Raw genomic sequence first — 18,350 nt, 5'->3', positions numbered from 1 at the left:
TAAGGGTCAACTGTATACCTAAACACCCCAAAGAGTAACCAGGTTTCAGTTATGGGTGAAAGTTAATACCCTCAAGACTTACTCTACCCAAATAAATTTAGGTAGAGTAAACCTCTTTATCACTGTACTGGACTAAGTTAATAGTCTAGTTAACAATCCTATCAGGTTAATAAAATCTCTCACTGCCCTTGTACGGCTTCCATTAAGAAAATTTCTATTTAAGGAGGCTACCATCTAAGAGCAAGAATCAACAGAATTTTAACTGTTTTTCATTATATATGTAAAAATTAAAGACTAAGTTTTGTTTTCCCAATGTAGAAATATCAGGAATGGGGTCAGGTACAGTGGCTCACACCCATAATCCCGGTATTTCGGGAGGCCAAGGCAGGAGGATTGTGGACACCAGGAGTTTGAGACCAAGCTGGGCAATATAGCAAGACCCCATCTCTGTGAAAAATTTAAACATTAGCCGGGCACAGTGGTGCATGCCTGTGGTCCTAGCTATTAAGGAGGCTGAGGCGGGAGATCACTTGAGCCCAGGGGTTCAAGGTCTAATAAACTATCATGCCACTGTACTCTAGCCCGGTCAACAGAATGAGACCCTACCTCTAAAACAAAGAAGGAACAGAAATGACTCTACTTTACAAATATGACTATGTAAATGTGAAGAGAGAGAGAGAAGAATTAAAGAATTAAAGTATAACATGAAAATTTAAATTATTATTTGTTTAACAAGTACAATTCTTAATAATAAAGCTTATGTTAAAACACTTATGAGACTATGAATTGTTTGAAGGTGTCATTAATCTTTATTTCCTCTAGAACTATATCTGGGAGAAACACAGTAGATAAACAATAAATGCTATTTGAATAAGTATCTGTGTAACTCCCTATAGCATACAAAATAGTTTCACATTTATCTCGTACATTTCGCATAAAGTATCTTCTATATATGTGTATAGAGAGAGAGAGAAAAAGAGAGCGTGCAAGAGAGTGAGCAAGGGAGAAAGCGCAATCTGAAAGAAGCCATGTTTTAAAGTATCTTTTGGCCTGGGCATGGTGGCTCACGCCTGTAATCCAAGCACTTTGGGAGGCTGAGGTGGGAGGATCACTTGAGGCCAGGGGATCGAGACCAGCTTGGACAATACTAGTCTCTACAAAAAATAAAAGAAGTAGCTGGGTTTGGTGGCACACACCTGTAGTTCTAGCTACTTGACAGGCTGAGGAGGGAAGATGGCTTGAACCCAGGAGTTTGAGGCTGCACTGAGCCATGACTGAGCCACAGCACTCCAGCCTGGGTGACACAGCAAGACCCTGTCTCTAAAAAAAAAAAAACAACTAAATGTATTTTGAATGTAATTCATAATTTGAGGTACTAATATTTTGGGCTAAAAACAAAGATAATAAGACTTTTTTTAGATTGACATATATTAAAAATACAACATTAGTACAAGGGACAAGTTAGTAAGTTTATCAGAAAAGAAAATAATAATCACTTTCTGCAATTACTTTTGACTGGGTCAAAAAACACCTCTGCCGCATTTATCTAGACTTCACATGACACAAAATTTAAGAATCATAACCAACAAGCCACCAGCGTATTTACATATGTCACTTATTCATTGAACAATCAGTTGCTGAGCAGAAACAAGTGGCATAAAAAGACAACTATGATTAACAATAAGGAAACGAGCCCAATTAAAAAACAGGCAAAAGTTCTTAATAGACACCTCACCAAAGAGATACACAGATGGCAAATGAGCATCTGAAAAGACACTCAACACCATATGTCACTAGGAAATACTAAGTTAAAACAATAAGATAACACAATACAGGCCAGGCGTGGTGGCTCATGCCTGTAATCCCAGCACTTTGGGAGGCCCAGGTGGGCAGATCACCTGAGGTCAGCAGTTCGAGACCAGCCTGACCAACATGGAGAAACCCCGTCTCTACTAAAAATACAAAAAAAAAATTAGCCAGGCGTGATGGCGCATCCCTGTAATCCCAGCTACTTGGGAGGCTGAGACGGGAGAATTGCTTGAACCTGGGAGGCAGAGGTTGCAGCGAGCCAAGATCGCGCCATTGCACTCCAGCCTGGGCAACAAGAGCAAAACTCCGTCTCAAAAATAAAATACAATAAAATAAAAAAATAACCCACTAAAATGGCTAAAATCCAAAAACCTGATCATACCAAATGCTGATGAGAATGTGGGGCAGAGAACTTTCATTTATTGCTTGTGGAAATGTGAAATGGTACACATTAGTAGTCTGACAGTTTCTTACAGGGCTCAACAGAGTCTCTTATATGATCCAGTGATCATGCTCCTAGGCTCTTATCCAAATGAGTTGAACATATATCCAGACAAAAACCTGAACATAAATGTTTATAGCTGCTTTATTCATAACTGCCCAAAACTGGAAGTATCCAAGATGTCCTTCAAAAGGTGAATGAACAAAATGGTACATCCATACAATGGAATATTACTCAGCAATAAAAAGAAATAAATGATTAAGTCATCAAAAATACATGGATGAACTTTAAATGCATACTGATTAGTTAAAAAATCAGTTTGAAAACATTATGTACCAGTATGATTTGAATTAAGAGACATTCTGGAAAAGGTAAAACTATAGAAACAGGAAAAAGATCACTGGTTGCCCACAATTTAGGAGAAGATGGGTAAGGAATGAATGGGTAGAGCACAGGGGATTTTTAGGGTAGTGAAATTATGTTGTATGATACTCTAATGGTGGATATATGACATGCATTTGTCAATTTCATAGATCTGTCCAACAGTAAGAATGAGCCCTAACAAACCTATGAACTTCAGTTAATAATAATGTATCAAAATTGGTTCATCAATTATAATAAATGTACTACATTAATGCAAGATGTTAATAACAGAGGAAACTGTAAGCTTGAGACAGAGGGTATATGAGAATATAATGTACCATCTGCTCAACTTTCATCAAAACAGTTCTTTAAAAAATTTTAAAGTATGGTTGTTTGGGGGAAAGGTAATTTTTGTTAGTGTCATTATTATTATTATTTTAGAGACAGTATCTCACTCTCTTGCCCAAGCTGGAGTGCAATGGCACAATCATAGCACCCACTGCAGCCTCCAACTCAGGCTCAAGCAATCCTCCCACCTCAGCCTTCCAAGTAGCTGGGACTACAGGCGCACGCCACCATGCTCATTTAATTCTTGCATTTTTTGTAGAGATGGGGTCTCACTATGTTGCCCCAGGCTGGTCTTGAATTCCTGGCCTCAAAGCGATCCTCCTGCCTCTCAATTTGCCAGAGTGCTGGGATTACAGGCATGAGCTACTATCCTTATTAAAGTATAGGATGCTGAAAAGAGGCCACAAAGTAAATAGTTATGGGAAAGGTTTAGAAAGGCTTTTGTATGCTGTGCTAAAAACTTTACCTATACTGTATCTTCTGGGCTATGGGAAATCATTAAACGTTTTGAGTGATGTAAGATCTGTTTTGGAAAAATGACTCTTGGTAATGACACTAGGATTTAGAGTGTGAGGGTAGTTGTTGTTGTTGTTTATGGACAGGGTCTCACAATATTGTCCAGGCTAGAGTGCAGTGGCTATTCACAGGTGCGATCATAAGGCACTACAGCCTTAAACTCCTGGACTCAAGTGATCCTCCTGCCTCAGCCTCTGGAGTAGCAAGAGTGAGATGTAAAGTAAAAACTCCAGGAAACCAACTAGAAGGTGCTGCCATGATAACAGCAATTGTGAATTTTTACTGTGTACTTTTTATGTACCAGGCACTTTACTTCATTTTATCTCATTTAGACCTTAATAGGTCCGTTATGACTAATGAGGAATTAGGGCACAGAGTGATTAACCATCTCAATGTTATGTGAGCAAAGATAGGAAGATAAGAAGCATGACTCCGTAACGAACTACAAATAGTTCAGAATTATAGTGGTTTGCCCATCAAAGTTTCACTGACAAGTGATGAAACTGAAGGCTACATACAGCCAGACAGAGAAAGACCTTCTATATTATAGTAACAGGGATTCCTTTTTTATATATAAGCTACAAATACCATGAGTTTCTGCCATTTATATTTTTCCCTCCTATGAAATACTGTTTATTCACTCATTTAAAATCATTTTATGTACCAGGTAAAGTGTTAGGTTCTGGTTATACAACAATAACCTAAGCAGTTCTAATCCATATCATCACGGACCTAAGAGTCAGAATCCACGTGCTCTCTTAAAGTTTAACAGACGAAACCACCTGAGTCTAGTCAATAAGTACATCTAGCACACCACTTATGATTTGAGAATACTCATTCACTTACTTATTGCTTCCGCAAAATTTAATAAGACTCTACTATGTACCAAGCACTATTCTCAGTGATAGAAATACAACAAAGCACAAAACAAAGCTCACTGACTTCATGGTATTAACCTTTTGGTTGGAGGGCAGAGAAAACAAAAAACATAAATGATATAAATTCTGATAGTGATAAATGCTGTTAAAAAAATTAAACAGGTAAGAGAACAGAATGTTAGCATGATACTTAGGTATGCAAGTTCAGAGAAAAATGTTTCAGGTTTTGGGGAAACCAAGTATATATATATATATATATATATATATATATGCACAACTGTAGTTTGAAAATGCGTATGTTCCCGTTGATCAAAAACTCTTTTAGGTGGAGTAGGGATTCTATGTCATATGTCCTTTCATTCATTCAGCAAGCATTTGCTTGCCTAATCTACTTTATACATGTCACAATAAGAAAGCAATCATTAGAAGGAAAACGGAAGGTTTTAATCAGTCTTAAAACCTAAATGTAAATGAAGAAAAACATTACAGGAAAAATGCTCTATTTCTCCATCTCTCCATTCCCCTCCCTCTCTCTCTTACACACACACACGCACACACACACACACACATACACACACACGACAATCAGAAGAGCATCTGGCCATTCATTCATGGTATCCAAATTTGTGCTTCTTGGTCTTTAACAGGTTTCTCAGGATGTCCCCACATTCAAACACTCTGTGTGGCATCTGTCAGATGAAAATATACTCATTATTCCTCGTAATTAGGACTCTGCACAGTTGCATACAGAAGAGCGTCTCGCAGGGAACAGTGCAGGTTCACAAAGGGGCCGATAAAATATATAATTTTAGCTTCGGTAATTGCCCTTGAAGATTAAAATAAGAGGAGGAAAATAAGGGCCAAAGAAACAAAAGATCTGCCCGCGATTTGATAGCTAGTTTCGTCACGTATTATGTTGCTTATCCCACCGAATATGGGAATCCCAGAAAGCGCCCCGTTTAAATTCAGACCGTATTTCTAGCAGAGTCCCTTTAACAGAGATTGCGGGAACCTGGGAAGGAACTGAACTGGGCTAACCAAACCGGTCGAAATGAGCACAGGGATTAGATCAGAGCACAGAAATTCTGGCTAGCAGTCTGAGAAAGGGGGCCAAACCAGCCCAGAGAAAAGGGAGGTTGCCTGGGCCAAAGGCTTTCTGACAGGAGACACAATAGGGTCGTACCTCTGGGTCTTACCTTCACTGAGGTTTCTGCCCGACAGGTTTAACTGGCCGCTCTTCCTCGCTGCCTTCAATAGCCCTTGGGGTACCGAGGTACCGCAGTCTCTTCCACCGGCTTTGAAACCGGCGCGGGGATCCTGCCCCGCCATCCGCTTCGGGCGCGACATGTTGAGAGTCCTAGGTCCAGAGGCTGCGGCCCCACCCGTGACGCTTAAAGGTGGCGCCGTCGGGACGCCCCGCTCCTTTCGTGAGCGCGCGCTCTGGGCGCTGGGCTCGCGGTCTCGCGCTGGGCCTTCACTCTCCGCGGCGCAGACCAGATGTCGTCAGCACCAGCGCCTGGGCTGGAGGACAGAGAAGCCTTTTCCGTTGCCGGTGCCGGCCTAGCGTCCTGGAATTACTTCTATCAAGTAAGTGCGTTTAACGGGCTCAAGAGGGGCTTTCGGGTTTATTGTTTGCACTGTTCACTGCGACTCCACCCTTCTCCTCTGTGCTTCCACCGTGGCGCGGGTGTGGGGAAAGATAGCCCTCTCTTCTCCCCTCTCTAGTCTGAACGTGGGCCTTGACTAAAACTTGAGATCTGGGCGCGGTCGGCAGCCTTTCTGGACCCCAGCCTGTGTTTGTCGCTTGTGGTGGTGGCGCCAGACCTCCGGCGTAGGGAGTGAAACAGATTTTCTGTTCTCAAGGCCTGTACTCTGACACCATTCTCGTTGTATTGAGGGTATATGGCTTACCCGGCAAAGGAGGTAATGTGAAATGGAAGGACTGGCAACATAGAAGACAAAAACAAAAATCCTTAAAATTTAATAAATGTTCTGTGTATCAGACAGTTTAGGGAGACAAGTCGTGGTACAAACTTTAGTGAAGCTCAGACAGCTTGGATTTTTGAGCCCTAAAAAGCAAGTTCAAATCTCAGCTGCTTCTTTACTTTAGAAACTTAACTTTAGGCAGTTTACTCAACCGCTTTTAAAGCTCATTCCTTTTTTTCATTACTTTGGGGATAATTCCTACCGCATAAGGTTTTTGAAATAAGTGAAGGTAAAAACTAGAATCTTGAGCTCTTGGTGAGTCCAGAATAATAGCAAATGAAAATTTTGTTCAATATAAGTCGATGTTTCCTAGGAAATTAAAGTTTTCATCTGAAATGTACAACTTACTGATTCATTCAACAAGTAATTATTAAGATTCATCGTGCCTAGTATGTACTATCGTGGGTGCTAGACTTTTCTTTTGCCTGAAATGATTTTGTTTTAAAAGCATATGCCAGGGAAAACAATTCTAACCCCCATCAAGTCTACTGAGGATTGGTAGAATAGTTGAAAGCTAGGATGAAGGCCCTTTGACAAATTCTTCATCACGCACTTTTACCTGAGTCCAGGTTATTGCTACCTGTAAAATTCGGTTTTTAACTCTACTCTTTTTGTTCTTATATCTGTAGAGTCCTTTACATTAATATCGAACAAGAGAAAGTTACCAATAGTTGTTACCCTACTAAAAAAGCAAAGAGTGGATTTTTGTTTGTCCTTTTTTTTTTTTTTTTGGAGACAAAGTCTCGTCTGTCGCCCAGGCTGGAGTGCAGTGGCGTGATCCCAGCTCACTGCAACCTCCGCCTCCCAGGTTCAAGTGATTCTCCTGCCTCAGCCTCTCCTATAGCTGGGATTATAGCCGCGCACCACCACACCTGGCTAATTTTTGTATTTTTTAGTAGAGACAGAGTTTCGCCATGTTGGTCAGGCTGGTCTTGAACCCCCGGCCTCAAGCGATCCGTCCACTTCGGCCTCCCAAAGTGCTGGGATTACAGGTGTCAGCCACCGTGCCCAGCCTGAGTTTTAAAGGAAAATGACCATAGCAGCTTTTGCAAGATTATTAATGAGGTCCCTGGTCAGCGTGTCTTCACAGTAATGGAAATAGCTGCCTTATTGGGCCCATACCAGGCTCAGTGCTAATAATACCTCTATTTGCTATTTCTTATTTAACACAGTGACTAATTTTGCAGATGAGGAAATCGAGGCTAAAAGGGGTAAAGAAACTTACCCAACCTCACAAATTTCTCTGAATAGCATGACTGCGAATTTGAACCTGGATCTGTCTCCAAAACCTTTCTTTTTAATCACCATGACTTCCCTAGTGGCTTTTCATAATTCCCAACTTGCTTTTTTTTTTTTTAATCCTGCAATCATTGTAAGAGACACTTCAGTTGTTTTTAAGAAGATTTCTTTATTAAAGAACCACCTTTTTCTCTTTCGTAGTAACAGCCTACCTTTGGGGAAGTAACAACCCACCTTTGGAGAATTGAATTGCTCGAGTACAAAATTTTACAGTAACCACCCCTCCCCCTACAATAGATTCTTCTTTCGTTCTTTTTTTTTTTTTTTTAAGAGACTAGGTCTCACTCTGTCACCCGTGATGAAGTACAGTGGTGCGATCACAGCTCACTGCAACCTCGAAATCCTGGACTCAAGCAGTCCTCCCACCTCAGCTTCCTGAGTAGCCGTCACACCACCATGCCCAGCTAATTGTTTTTATTTTTTGTATAAACGAGTCTGTGTTGCCAAGGCTGGCCTTGAACTCCTGGCCTCAAGCTATCCTTCCATCTAGGGCCTTCCAGAGCACTGGGATTACAGGCATGAGCCACCTCAAGCAATCCTTCCATCTAGGGCCTTCCAAAGCACTGGGATTATTGGCATGAGCCACCACACCCTGCCTAGTTCAATTTATTAAAAAATAACAGCAAGGTATAATTTTTAAATTTGTTGTTCTTGAAGTTAAATATTTCATTATTGACATTTAATGATACTGTATTAAAACATTGTTTCATCTTGTATAAGGAAAGTATCTTCTGTTTAATGGCAAAGAGTAATTCTGAAAAAAAATCCCAGTGGCCATATGCTTGTGGTAAACTCCAATAGATACAAACTGACATATGTAAGAATGTACTAGTTACTGTAATACAGTGTATGGTGTGTGTGTGTGTGTGTGTGTGTGTGTCTGTGTGTGTGTGTGAGAGAGAGATGGAGTCTCGCACTGTCACCCAGACTGGAGTGCGATGGCTCAACCTTGGTCACTGCAACCTCCACCTCCCAGCTTCAAGTGATTTCTGCTGCCTCAGCCTCCCAAGAAGCTGGCATTACAGGTATACACCACCACACCCAGCTAATTTTTTTGTATTTTTTTTAGTAAAGGCAGGTTTTTGCCATGTTGGCCAAATTGGTCTCAAACTCCTGGCCTCATGTGATCCACCTGCCTCGGCCTCCAAAATTGCTGGAATTACAGGTGTGAGCCACCGCACCCAGCCTGCTATATTGTATTTATGTAGTAAGTGCAAATTGAGCAAGTTACAGTAAAAATTATTACCTAATGCAATAGAGAAAATAACATGTTTTGTCTCAAATGGATGGAAACTGAAAGCTAATCAACTTCAATTGAGCTTCTTCATGAAAAAATAGTTATATATACTTACGTGAGAATTAGCCCCATTTCAATTGTGTTAAGGAGAATACATTGAAAGCAAAAATTCTAACTCTTTTTCAACACTGGCATTTAAGTCAAAGTATTTGCTTTTTTAGAAAAATTGACTTTATATACATTACTAAAATAATGTGAAATGAACGTCTCCTGTGTCAAGGCTGGAGACTACTGCACAGCTACCTTTTGTAATGGAATTGTCTAGCTAGTATTTATTATATTCGTTTTATTTAAGTGATGAAAGGCTTCCCTCTTCAAGCTTCTTTGCTAAATGAGAGAAGAAAGTGAAGAAACCAAATTTTTGTTAAGCCTAGAAATCACATTGGCCAAAGGGTACAGTTTTGTTTCACAACAGAAAGTAGGACTGTTATCAAAGTATAGAGCAGCTTGTCTCTACCATTAAAATTTATTAAGACACAGATGAAAGGTACAATTGATGGGATGGGTTATTGAAGTCTGAAATTGTAGTCAGGGTAAATTGAGTTTATTTGTGCAGATTTGCAAGCACATTTGTTTATAAAATGGAGTCAAGTAAGAGCAAAGTGTATTTGTTTTGCAGACATTCTAGGAAGTTTCTTTTTGTGTAAAGTAACAAATTTAGCCTATTTCTAATTGTATTATGTTTATCTTTCAGAATATTGCCTTATGTATGAGAGCTGCTATCTTATGGTAAAAGTTACTTATTGAGAGAACATTTTAGTTTTCTTTAAAAATTTAGACTTGCAATTTCACATTTGTTTTCCTTTCACGGCTATCATTGCCAACTTTAAGAGTAGCCGGAAGAGGACATTCTTTTTTGTTTGTTTTTCCTTTTTTTCTGAGACAGAGCCTCAGTCTGTTGCCCAGGCTCACTGCAGCCTTGACCTCCCTGGCTCAAGAGATCCTCGCATCTCAGCCTCACAACTAGCTGGGACTACAGGCACCTCGCTTTTTTTTTGGGGGGGGGGGGTGTAGAGATGAAGTTTTGCCATATTGCCCAGGCTGTTCGCAAACTCCTGGGCTCAAGCAGCCCACCTGCCTTGGCCTCCCAAAGTGTTGGAATTACAGGCATGAGCCACGATGCCTGGCCAAGAAGACATTCTTTTCTTTTCAGTGAAGGCAGTACATATTTTGCATTTTATTGATAGTTTCAAATGTGGCTTTGAAATTTGTATTATGTTGTTATTGGAGTCGTATATGGTAATTTTTTCTAATGGAGAGAGTGCATTGTCTTTGGAATAATGCATTTGTATATTCTTTGTTTTCTCTGCTTCTCATATACTTCTGAATCATCAAACAGCTTCCTCTAGGAGGTTTAATATTTGATTCTAATATTTTCTGTCCCCGCCCCCACTTTTTTTTTTTTTCCAAGACAGAGTTTCGCTTTGTCACCCAGGCTGGAGTGCAGAGCTCACTGCAGCCTCAAACTCATGGGTTCAAGTGATCCTCCTGCCTCAACCTCCGCCCCATGCCCCCCATTAGCTGCGACTGTAGGCTCATGCCACCACATCCAGCTAATTTTTTAATGTTTTGTAGAGACAGGATCTCCCCATATTGCCCAGACTGGTCTCAAACTCCCAGGCTCAAGCAATCCCCAGCCTTCCAAAGTGCTGGGATTGGCCGGGTACGGTGGCTCATGCCTGTAATTCCAGCAGTTTGGGAGGCCAAGGCAGGCAGATCCCATGAGTTCAGGAAGGAGTTAGAGACCAGCCTGGGCAATATCTTGAAACTCTGTCTCTACAAAAAATACAAAAATTACCTGGGCGTGGTGTGGCATGCACCTATGATCCCAGCTACTCAGGAGGCTGAGGTAGGAGGATGGCTTGACCCCGGAAGGCGGAGGTTGCAGTGAGCTAAAATTGTGCCACTGTGCTCCAGCCTGGAGAACAGAGCGAGACCCTGTAGGGAATTACAGGGATGAGCCACCACGCCCAGCTCTCTCCACTTTCAACACAAAAAAATTTTAATCCCCAGATTTAGGAAAATTTTTTTTCCCTCTTATATGAGGGCTTTTTTTAAATGTTAGTTTTACTTACTTGAAGGTGGAAGAACTAGTAAAAAAATTATCAAAAATGCTTTTAATTTGGGGGTTTTCTGGTTTATTTCATTATATTATAAAAAGAAACTGAAACAAGGGTGGTGGTAAACCAATCCTGCTTATGCCATTTTCAAAAAAGCAGTATAATACTGAGATTTGTTTATCAGTTGTTCTTAAATCAGGTGGAAGTGTTTCCTATTACAGTGATTATTACTCCTAACCTTCAAAAGCTAGTGCAGTATTCTTGCTCTTTTTTCCAAGATTAATATGTTCTCTGACTTAAAGTCTCAGATTTTGTATTAATTGTGTGGATTTTATGATTTTTTTTTTGGCTTTAAACTAGTGAAGTAATGCAGAAGTAAAGTTAGGGCACCAAACCCTATGTTTATGTTAACACATACACTACTAAGTCTGTTTTAAAAACAATTTCAATCAAAATCCACTATTTTAAAATTTGACTTTATATCCACCCCCTCCCACCCACAATTTTGTTCAATAGGATTCTGCTTGCGATTTCATTTACTTTAAAAAGGGAGACACAGTAAATGTTTATAAATGGCAAGTACTGTTTCTATAGCAAAACTCGCCTGCAGTTTTAGTAAGACACGATATGGTCCCTGAGACTTTATCCTTAATGTCAACTTAAGGAGAAAAAGCTGAACAATTTGGTAGTTTGTTAACAATCACAATCAATAGATTGTTAATTTAAAATGTGATACTTAGATTTCTAGGCCACATATTTATACTCACAATTTGGTAAGTGCTAGTTTAGCTTTCAGAACACCTTCAAGACTGCTCACAATTTTTTTTCTACTTGAAGTTGTTTTTTTTCTATCCTTTGCAATATCACAGTTACATATACTTAAATATTTTAAAGGTATGCATCATCAGAGTGTTGAAATACTAGTGGACATTTAAATACTTGGTACCTATGATGCAAATCTGTGAACCCAGCCATCATCATTCTAGAGGTACATGTTTTTCACTCAACACTAAATTTATCAGCCATCAATACAAATTTATGGCCATCTTAGAGGTGCTGACATTTTTGCTTTTCTTTTTAACTCATTTCCTAGAAATACTACATCTCTGCCATCTCATCCCTCCCCTAAAATAATTACTTGATCAATATCTCCAAGTGCTTTAGACTTCAGCCTGAGCTAATTGTGGCTTGAAACTAACAACAGTTTATTGTTTCAAGTGACTGGGGTGGCAATTGGGGGAAAGAAACATGGCCCTTAAAAACTACTTTACTTTATTTTTAGGAAACAATTGTTTAATTTTAGTAAAGTTGTGAGTAGTATTTTACTTTTCCAAAATTTATGCTTTGGTTATTTGATAATTTTTTTGTTCTGACCCACATCATGGTACTTTTAATTAATTAATTAATATTTATTTTTTCATTTTTGAGATGCAGTCTCACTCTGTCGCCCAGGCTGGAGTGCAGTGATGCGATCTTGGCTCACTGCAACCTCCACCTCCTGGGTTCAAGCGATTCTCCTCCCTCAGCCTCCCCAATAGCTGGGATTATAGGCACGCACCACCACACCCAGCTAATTTTTGTATTTTTAGTGGAGATGGAGTTTTGCCATGTTGGCCAGGCTGATCTCGAATTCCTGACCTCAGGTGATCCACCCACCTTGGCCTCCCAAAGTGCTGGGATTACAGGTGTGAGCCATTATGCCTGGTTTTAATTTAATATTAATCAAAGATAGGTACAGTTGTTTGTGTCTATTCATGTTGGTGTCATGTTTGCATTGCAGTAGCCTCTTAAAGGAGAAGGGGCATCTAATAATGGTATAATTCATATCTTTAACTTAACTGTTTATAGGGTAGGTTCTTATCAATTTAATTTTTACAATAATGCTGTAAAGTAAGACAAGTATTACTATTGTTAGTCATCAATTGAAAAGATGAGGAAAGCCAAGTGTGGTGGTTGATGCCTGTAATCCTAGCACTTTGGGATGCCCTGGTGGGAATTCAAGACCAGCCTGGGCAACATAGGGAGACCCTGTCTGTACAAAAAGTTTAAAATATTAGCTGGGTGTGGCAGCGTGAGCCTGTAGTCCCAGCTGCTGGAGAGGTGGGGTTAAGGGGCTGAGGCAGGAGGATCACTTGAACCCATGAGTCTGAGGCTGCTGTGAACTCTGCACTTCAGCCAGGGTGACAGAACAAGACCCTGCCTCAAAAAAAAAAAAATTAAAAAGAAAAGATGAGGAAATTGGAGAGTTTTTTCCGACTTTCTTGTAATGACATGTAACATTTGTTGGGTGCCTATGTGTTGGGCACTCTGCTAAGTGCTTTGTATTCATATTGTTAATCTTAGAAACTTCAAATGGCATCATTATCCCCATTTTTCACATAAGGGACACATTAGCTCATGTGGCTAATTAGAGGAAGTATTTATTACAGTAGATGGGAACACACATGGGGGAGTAGAATCAGGGAATAGAATAGAAGCCGCTTATGTTTTTTACGTTTATATAGTTTGAGTATTTAGCATTAAACTTATTGCTTTATAATTTTTAACATTCCACAAAAAACCTGTGTTAAAATGTGGAATATAAATAAGAAACTGTTCTCAGTGTGTAAACTAACTCTTCTGAGTTATATCTTTCATGTGAGTTTAAATTTTTCTGGATTTATTATGACAAGACCTAGTAGGAGACAGTACAACGTAGTGGAAATACAGGCTTTGGAGTGAGATGTAGTACCTGGTTTGGTTTTTTTAATCCCTGCTCTACTATTACCTGCTTTATATGTTAGACAAGTTGCTTAACTTTTCTAAGCCTTAGTTTCTTTATTTATAGAATAGTCATTATAATAGTAATTTATTCTAAGCATTTGTATTAGTATTCTCACTTATCCTCATAACAACCCCAATGAGATGGGCATTATTATTACCCTCTTAGTTTAAATAAGGAAATTGAAGCACCAAATAATCAGCTGAAGTTCACACAATTATCTTAATTGGTAAAGTCCCTTCAGGTTGACTCTAGGGCCTGCATTATTAATCACTCTAGCACCTTTTAAGTGTTATGAGGATTGAAGGTCATTTTAAAAGCATTCAATTAATGTAATTCAGTCTTATTAATGAAATGTACTGATTTGAGTACACTTTCACTTTTTTTCCAGTTTTAAGTAAGTCTTTAAAAATAATTTTCCTTCATGAAGAGTAAGTTAATTTTACTGCATGGGGGAAAAACATAAAAGGTCAAATGGTGCATATGTTTAATTCCTTGATTACGAAAAACATATTAAAATACATGAAACTATTAGAGGTAAAGATACATATAACTCTACTGGATATTTTCTTGCATTGAACTTTTTTTTATTTTTTAAGATTGTGAAGCATTCCCTCCAATGGCTTTTTGTCAGTTAAGACTCCAAAAGAATCTTTTATAACATAGAAGATAGTATTGAGTAATCAGTGTCTGGAGCTTCCCCAGCCAAATGTTTCTTTTGAGCCGATTAAATAAAAAAGCCAAGCAGATCTGTACAAATAAATTGATTCTGATTTTCCAAGCAATACATGTGCACTATAGCTGAGAATACTGTGCATACATTGCAAGCACCAGAATCTTAATGCTCTGACTACTACTTTTTCCTCTATTTAATCATAAAACAAAGTTGTAAAAAATGGTCACAAATAGATTTTTGCCTATAATTTTAGGGTGTTCACAGACCCGGCTCTGTCAATTTAAAAACATACATATAAAATTCTTGCTATTGGAAGACAATATATATTAAACGATATGAAAGAAGTATTTGAAAATAAATATAGGTAGACTTTTTTTCTGTCCTGGTATGTGTGTCCATGTGTTCTTTTGTCTGTCTGTCAGTCCCCTAGTGCTAACTCATCCTTATCCTCTCCCCTTCATTTAGATGAAGAACAGGAGTGTGGGATTTACAATTTGATTTTTAAATAGATATTAATATTTATAAAATTGTGTAAATTTATAGAATTAGAAATACAATAGAAATATTATCTAATTTATAGAACTAGAAATCAAAATACATCTGCAGATTTTTTTGTGTGTGTGTGAGATAGAGTCTTGCCCTGTCGCCTGGGCTGGAAAGCAATTGGCACAATCTCAGCTTACTGTAGCCTCCGCCTCCTGGATTCAAGTGATTCTCCTGCCTCAGCCTCCGAATAGCTGAGACTACGGTTGCATGCCACCACGCCCAGCTAATTGTTGTATTTTTAGTGGAGGCGGGGTTTCGTCATTTTGGCCACGCTAGTCTTGAACTCCTGGCGTGAAGTGATCCGCTCACGTTGGCCTCCCAAAGTGCTGGGATTATAGGCATGAGCCACCGCTCCTGGCCTGCAGATAAGTTTTTTAAAACTTACGGATTTGTAACCAGCAATTTATTTCCTAGGTTCTTCTTATTGCTCTCTATAGCTAAAGGGGAAAAAAATTGTAGCCAAATACTTTGCTCAACCAAATTTCCCTGTAAATGGAGCAAATACATACTATCTTCATTCACAAAGCCTTTGCTGCATGCATTCCCTTAGTATACTTCAGTGATGAGCCATCTGCCTTACAAGAGTTGAGTAGATTGTAGGAGGCATTTGTGGTTTCTAGCACATAGGTGATGGTCGATGTTTTTCTAATGCTGGGCTTGTTCCAGTAGAATATTGTTAGGCATCAGAAACCCCAAGACTGATAAATTGCCTTTTCTAGCCTCAAAAAATGTATTTGCTTGGGGGTGGAGGGAAGAGCTATTTAACAACTACTTTCATAAAAGGCCTGTTCCTTGTGCTGATTTGCATAATTGTGTTAATTGGGAGGACTCCACTGTCTTTTCCATTAGTGTGAACAAAAGTGGCTAACAAAAAGTGACTTGATTTATCCAGCTGCAAACAGGGTTCCCAGTGGGTAGAGGGATTATGCATACCTGTGTCTGCTCTTTTTTTTTTTCTTTTGAGGCGGAATTTCGCTCTTGTTACCCCAGGCTGGAGTGCAGTGGCACAATCTTTAGTCACCACAACCTCCACCTCCTGGGTTCAAGCAATTCTTCCTCCTCGAGGAGCCTCCCAAGTAGCTGGGATTACAGGCATGCGCCACCACGCCCGGCTGATTTTGTATTTTTAGTAGAGACAGGGTTTCTCCATGTTGGTCAGGCTCATCTCGAACCCCCGACCTCAGGTGATCCACCCACCTCGGCCTCCCAAAGTGATGGGATTACAGGCGTGGGCCACCGTGTGTGGCCTGTCTGCTCTTTTTTATCTAAAAGACCTTCCATCTAAATACAAAGATCTTTTTAGAAGCTTGAGATGGAAAAGAACTAAACTTGTTCATTAGGACTAAGAGGATTAGTATTGTTTTACGGATGTGTATAAAGCCTCATTGTCTAATATTATTTGACATGCTTTCCTGCCAATATCACGCACCAGTTAATTTTTTTTTTCAATGTAGCAGTAGTGGTTCCCTACGTGTCCTACCTGTGAATCTTCAAAGTATTATGGGGAACCTGTAAGTTATTTCTTGTGTTTCAAAAGCCTATCAGAAATCATGCACTTATCCATAATGTGACCTTATAGGCCAAATGGTAGGTTATTTAACTTTTTTTTTTTTTTTTGAGATAAGGTCTCACTCTGTCACCCAGACTAGAGTACCATGTCACGATCTCAGCTCACTGCAGCTTTGACCTCCCAGGCTCAGGTGATCTTCCACTTCAGCCTCCCAAGTAATTGGGACCACAGGTGCACACCACTACACCCAGCTAACTTTTTTGTGTTTTTTGTAGAGATGGGGTTTCTCTGCATTGCCAGGCTGGTCTCAGACAACTGGGCTCAAGCAATCCACCCACCTCTGCCTCCCAAACTGCTGGGATTACAGGGATGAGCCACCATAACCCAGCTGCATTAACTCATAATAAAATTGATAATAATGATCATTTATATATAACTAGAAGCTTTCCCTTACTTATATCCAAAGATGAGCTAATTGAACCTTCTCTGTGCATACTTCCTTCACTTTGCTTTCCACATGACAAGATTTCTAAGTCTCTCTCTGAAGTATAAACTGGAATGCATTCACTTCAGAAAGAGTGGTCTTCTTTTCTTGAAAGCTTCAAACTTGTTCTTATTCTTCGGGTCTTTCTAATTTGTTATTTCCTCTGTCTGGAATACTCTTCCTCCAGAAATTCAAATGGCTTGCTTCTTCCTTTTAGTAAGGTCTCAGCAGGTAACACTTTTTCCGCCATCCCCTGTCCTATTTCATTTCCTCACAACACATTACTCCTTTCATCTTTGTGGGGTTTTTTGTGGTTTTTTTTTGTGTGTGTGTGGGTTTTTTTTTTTTTTTGAGATGGAGTTTCACCTTGTTGCCCAGGCTGGAGTGCAGTGGCGCAATCTCAGCTCACTGCAACCTCCGCCTCCCAGGTTCAAGCAATTCTCCTGCCTCAGCCTCCCAAGTAGCTGGGATTACAGGCATGTGCCACCATGCCCAGCTAATTTTGTATTTTTAGTAGAGACAGGGTTTCTCCATGTTGGTCAGGTTGGTCTCAACTCCCGACCTCAGGTGATCTGCCTGTCTCGGCCTGCCGAAGTATTTGGATTACAGGCGTGAGCCACCGCGCCTGGCTGTGTTGTTTTTTTATTGAAAGTCTGCCATACTAGACCTGAAGTTTTATGATATCAGGGACATTAACTTCCTTTTCCCTACTCTATTTCCAGCAGCTAGGAAAATCTTTGGAACAGATTTAGGTACATAATATTTGAAGAAATTTGTGAGATTTTTTGACTGCCTCTTAATGACATTGTAGATACAGTGAATAAAACAGGCATGAATCCTGTCTCCAGATTCTGTATTTTCTATAGTCTTGTTTACTTGCGAGCCTAAATAAATCTGAAGTGATTTAAAACTGTCATAGATTGATTATATTTATTTGCTTTAATATATCCGTCATTTGTCTTTAGGTATATGTCTTATTCCTATGTAAAACAGACATTAACATAATTATTTAATCTGTTAGGTCTACAAGAATCTTCAAAATTATGATTCAACTCTTCATTTGACTGACAAACTGACATAGGTTCTTAGAAATGAAATGAAATTTTCTCAAATCACATGCTTAATGACAGGGCTGGGTTTTCTTTGTTTTTTTGTGCGTGTGTGTTTTGTTTTTTGTTTTTTGAGACGGAGTCTTGCTCTGTCGCCCAGGCTGGAGTGCAGTGGCACGATCTCGATTCATGCCATTCTCCCGCCTCAGCCTCCCGAGTAGCTGGGACTACAGGCGCCTGCTACCACACCCAGCTAATTTTGTTTTTGTATTTTCAGTAGAGACGGGGTTTCACTGTGTTAGCCAGGATGGTCTCGATCTCCTGAC

The 18,350-nt window shown here is 39.6% G+C and overlaps 2 protein-coding genes across 6 annotated transcripts in view; one reads left to right on the top strand and one right to left on the bottom strand.

Moving 5' to 3' along the window:
* Nucleotides 1-5,835, bottom strand: part of LRRC40 (leucine rich repeat containing 40) — a 59,617-nt gene extending 53,782 nt beyond the window's left edge. Inside the window, exon 1 of the mRNA XM_003260185.4 lies at nt 5,553-5,835. Coding sequence (XP_003260233.1) covers nt 5,553-5,703 — 151 coding nt within the window. The 5' untranslated portion in view covers nt 5,704-5,835. The remainder of the gene's footprint in view (nt 1-5,552) is intronic.
* Nucleotides 5,833-18,350, top strand: part of SRSF11 (serine and arginine rich splicing factor 11) — a 48,112-nt gene continuing 35,594 nt past the window's right edge. For 2 of the 5 annotated variants that reach the window (XM_030823145.1, XM_030823143.1), the window contains exon 1: nt 5,833-5,943. The gene's annotated coding sequence lies outside the window, so the exon portion shown is untranslated. The remainder of the gene's footprint in view (nt 5,944-18,350) is intronic. The other 3 variants (XM_030823144.1, XM_030823147.1, XM_030823148.1) reach the window with 3 other exon arrangements.

Source organism: Nomascus leucogenys, chromosome 12 (assembly GCF_006542625.1).
Source record: "Nomascus leucogenys isolate Asia chromosome 12, Asia_NLE_v1, whole genome shotgun sequence".
Lineage (NCBI taxonomy): Eukaryota > Metazoa > Chordata > Mammalia > Primates > Hylobatidae > Nomascus > Nomascus leucogenys.
This window is presented reverse-complemented; position numbering and strand designations above follow the sequence as displayed.